The sequence below is a fragment of the Poecilia reticulata genome, linkage group LG17 (genome assembly GCF_000633615.1).
Source record: "Poecilia reticulata strain Guanapo linkage group LG17, Guppy_female_1.0+MT, whole genome shotgun sequence".
NCBI lineage: Eukaryota > Metazoa > Chordata > Actinopteri > Cyprinodontiformes > Poeciliidae > Poecilia > Poecilia reticulata.
The window spans coordinates 14,220,516-14,224,843 of record NC_024347.1 but is presented as its reverse complement, the minus strand read 5'-3'; the positions used below and the strand labels follow the sequence as shown (position 1 = coordinate 14,224,843).

At 36.2% G+C, this 4,328-nt stretch overlaps 1 protein-coding gene across 1 annotated transcript in view; it reads right to left on the bottom strand.

Annotated features, from left to right (window-relative positions):
• The window catches only part of LOC103479428 (collagen alpha-1(IV) chain-like), a 7,759-nt gene extending 3,724 nt beyond the window's left edge, over positions 1–4,035 (bottom strand). The window contains exons 1-8 of the mRNA XM_008433834.2: positions 3,950–4,035; positions 2,893–2,946; positions 1,449–1,538; positions 1,250–1,294; positions 1,117–1,161; positions 951–1,013; positions 824–877; positions 698–724 (exon numbers count right to left, since the gene is read on the bottom strand). Of these exons, the coding sequence (XP_008432056.1) occupies positions 698–724; positions 824–877; positions 951–1,013; positions 1,117–1,161; positions 1,250–1,294; positions 1,449–1,538; positions 2,893–2,946; positions 3,950–4,021 (450 nt within the window). The 5' untranslated portion in view covers positions 4,022–4,035. The remainder of the gene's footprint in view (positions 1–697; positions 725–823; positions 878–950; positions 1,014–1,116; positions 1,162–1,249; positions 1,295–1,448; positions 1,539–2,892; positions 2,947–3,949) is intronic.
• Positions 4,036–4,328: the final 293 nt, after the last annotated feature.

The following is a 4,328-nucleotide window of genomic DNA, read 5'->3' as shown; positions in this document are numbered from 1 at the left end:
TTAGGTTTTAAAAAAATATATATGGATGATTTATTCTCTTCCTATTTTGTCTACCTCTGATGATTCGGAGACAAGACAAGACAGATTTGAATTTTAAAGTGGCCSTATGTGGGGTCTAAGACAGTGTTAAACTCACAATCTTGAATATATTGAACTTGCTTTATTTCCCAGAAGGATCATTGAGTAAAAAAGCTGGAATAAAGGAGTGTCTCAGTGGTGCAGTCAAAATGCCCAGTCATGTTGACAGACAGCAAGCATTACTTAAATATATATGAGACCACATACAAAACAAGTAATTACACGAACATAAACACAMAAAAAAAATCAAAWAGCTTAAAAAATTKCTATTCAGTCGTCTTTATGCATTCGCTCAACACTTTACAATAAAGCTTTAACATAAACAAATGCCTTGATGCATAAGAAGAAAACACAGACTTKTGTGATAAGAAGCGGAGAAAAGGAAGAAGAGGCAAATCTTCAAAAAAAAAAGTTATCTGTCTCGTATGGGCCTGATACAAAATTAGCTCAGGGAGGAGGGGGAAGCAGCGAYGGTAATTGTGCTGCATCATGTTGTTTTTTTATGGCGCTTCAAGACCCTGCAACTCCTAAAAGATAATTATTCTGCAGCAAATTTGCTGTTTCACCTTTCATGAATAAAAACAGCACTAAACAAAGAGCTTAGAACAGCATACCCTACCTTAGGACCAGGCTGACCTGGCGGTCCCTGTAAAGTAAAAGAAAAAGACGAAAAAAAAAAAGATGAATATTCATTGAGGTAGAACAGTGGACCCAATGCAAGAAGGTATTGGAGTTTGCTCCTTACTGGATTTCCATCAATACCAGGATTTCCTTCAACACCGGGACGTCCAGGGTCTCCCTGTGAGTACATTATTTTGTCAAAGTAAGAAGTGTATAAACAAAAATGTGTAGAAAATTTATATTTTCCTCACATCTGTTCCATTGCAGCCTGTATAACCTGGGGGCCCCAGGGGCCCCTGTAAACCAGGAACACCCTATGAGATAATGTTCGCAAAAGTTAAAAGGCAAACTGGATGTATGGACCGCAGAGCACAGAGGGTAAGATTTTGTACAATAGAAACGCATGAGGAAACTAACTGGTAAGCCATGAGATCCAGCAAATCCCTCCTTGCCATCTGGTCCCTGGAACAACAGAAAGAAAAATACATTACATCCTGGTGTTAAGGGTAACACCAGCAACTCATTTGGCTTTGAGGTGCAATCATGTTACCGGATCGCCTTTTGATCCCACTGGTCCATCAGACCCAGTATTGCCCTTTCAAAGAATGCAACACGTAATTAATCTTAGAGATCCTGAAAGACGTGTTGCTAAAAGTGTCACAAAAAAAACATGCAATTTATCACCAATTCTCTGGCCAATTCACAACCATGATGGAGGCAGAATAACAAGAGTGTGGCTGAATTTCTACCTTTGGTCCTGTTGGCCCAGGTTGACCCAAGGATCCTGGGTGCCCCTCTGATCCTGGAAGACCCGGATCTCCTGGAAAACCTTTCTCTCCCTGTGTGTTTAATGTAAAACTACATAAAAGCCTTTGCATGCATACACAGGTGGTTATTAGTGGTTATTTAAAGCAATATTGCAACACTCAGAAAGTTATATCATTATATTGAGTTACTTCAAACTGAATGACACTTGACACTTTTGTGAAATAACAGTCTTGAAATGATTGAATTCATAAACTTATAAAAAGGCCATTAACCACACAAATATGAAACAGTTCACAGAAATAAAATGAAAGTATGAATAATTTGGCTAGAATGAAAATATAGCTACCCAAATGTTTATATTTTCTGCTCTCGCTGCCTGCATGGTTTAATGTTGATTTATATTAGATTTCAGTCAGTTAGCATATATGTAGCATTAGGATTGGACAGTGTTACTCCATTCTCTCCATTTTAACTGGAAGGTTTTCAAATGCTCTCATCTTAGGTTGTTTTGTAGCTTAATTTGATTATAGTTTTCTTTTATTATTTTGTGTTAGTTTCTTATTTTGGTGAAATCAGTCTTGTTCTCAATCTAACCAAAATAGATCAGGAACAAGGTCAGTCCTGTCTCAGGGATTCTAGTTTTTGTGTATTTCTTATCTAGTTATTCCTTATTACTTTAGTTTAATTGTGTTTCTTAGGTCTGGTTATTCTTTAACATTAGATTAATTTCCTAGTCCCCTGCATAATCTCCCTCACCCCCGGTGCCATTTTGTCTATCTGTCTCTCTTTTCCCTCAGGCTGTCTGCTCTCTCCTCTCACACCTGCAACCTGCTAGCTCATCAGCCCAGGTGCATTTGTTCCAGCATTCACCCTCACAGTATTTAAACTCCTTCCTGTTTAAATCCTGTCACATTCTGGTTACCTCCCCATTGATATTCTGCTTGCATTTTTGTTCCTGGTTCCTTTTTTTGTTCTGCTTTGGCTCCCTGTGTTCCCTGTGATATTTTGTAATTTTTAAAGATTTTATTAAAGACCATTTTCTATGATCCATTCTACCAGCTCCTGTCTGCACTTTGGGTCCACCAACAAACACATAATGACACGTTTCTTAGTTCTCACACACTATATGCTTGAGATAGTAAATTGGACTTCATTCTACAAACACTAGGCACACATAGAGTATGTCTTTCTACGCAGAAACATATACAAAAAAATCTATCTAAACAACTATCTCTATGGTATGCCTGATTCGCCAAGACAGGTCATGTCACAAAAGGATAAAAAAATGTAACTTTGTTTTTTAAACCAAGGGTAAAAGAAGCAGTTTTACTTTAGAACTGTTCCTTGTAAATTTCAATCCTGAGAAAACCCAGTAAGTACAGAATAAATAAAACAACGTGTGGCAAAGCCACAAACTGAACTTACCCTGTTGCCTTTTACTCCTTTACAGTGGCATCTTGACTTTCCATTGCATACACACTGTGAAATAAATAAATGAAGGTATGTAATTTTAAAACATCAAATATCAAGAAAAAGAACTCCTCAAAGATTTTTTCTTATTTTGGTATTCAAGTTGACCGTCACTGAAGAAAATGTATCGATTTGAGTTAGTCAGTGTTGTACTTAGAAAAAGATCTTAAAAGGACCTGTAATTCTGTAGTGACAAAATAGTATATATGCTGTATGGTGCAACAAAATATAATTGGAGATGGTTTGATATGTGTAGACTTACAGTACAGTACTAATGAAGGGTAAATAAACCATGTATGATTTATGTACCTTCACTGTAATTAATTCAGTTTATCGTGGGTATACAGCATAATTAAGGATGAAAATAATTACACACCATAATGTCTTGCTTTGGCAATCCCTGCTGCTATGCAGAAACAATATACAGTAAATATATTGATTGGTAGCCTTGGTAAATTATGTTTCAAAATTGTTACTTTGTAAATCAAGTTATTTAAATTAAATTAAATTATTATTATTATTATTTTTGCTAAATAAAGTAACATGCACTTGGCGACAAAATACAGGTCTACATATCCACACTAAAACTGCAATAAATACACAAGTAATCCACTGGTACTACTCAAGATAAGCATTAATTTAGCAAATAGTTGAAGAAATTATACTCATCAAATTAAGTATAAAGATGGACTGTTTTAAAGCTTCATCAAAATTTGGTTTCAGAAAAACATCCACTTTTAGGGATAATGTTTTTAAGATACTATCACTGCTAAGACATCTGTGTATTTAGATAAATCAAGCACAAACCATAATGTGATAAACATAATTCAGCAATGAGCACAGCCTGTATAATGCAACATGAGGGGAAAAAAATAGAAAAGCTAAATGTAAGTTTTACTCAAGAATTACCTTTTGCATGTGGTTACAGAGTTTGAACGACGCATAAATATTAAAATCAACTTCATACACGGAAAAAAACAACAAACAAATAMAAAAGCAAGAAACATCTTACACTTTTTCCTTCAGTGAACGTCGAGATCATTGCAAAGAAAATCAGGAAAACTATGGTCGCTCGTGTTCTCATGATTTTCCTCGTCTCTTCACATCAGTCCCTGATAAAGATCCTACGTTCTTCAAAGGCGCTGAGTGTCGTTTTTGTAATCCTCCGCTGCAATGAGGTTTCACATCCTACTCTGTCCACTGCAACACTTTAGATACTGGTGGATCATTGCTGCAGAAAAATCTCAGTTTAAGTTGGTTCAAGTGTCTTGATACAGGCCAGAAAGCTGAAAGGAAGTTGTTTAACTGGACCTTGAAGAAGGGAGGTGGTATGCACTTACTGAGATGATTTACCCCAAACAATATTCTTGTGCTCATCTCATTCCCACTGR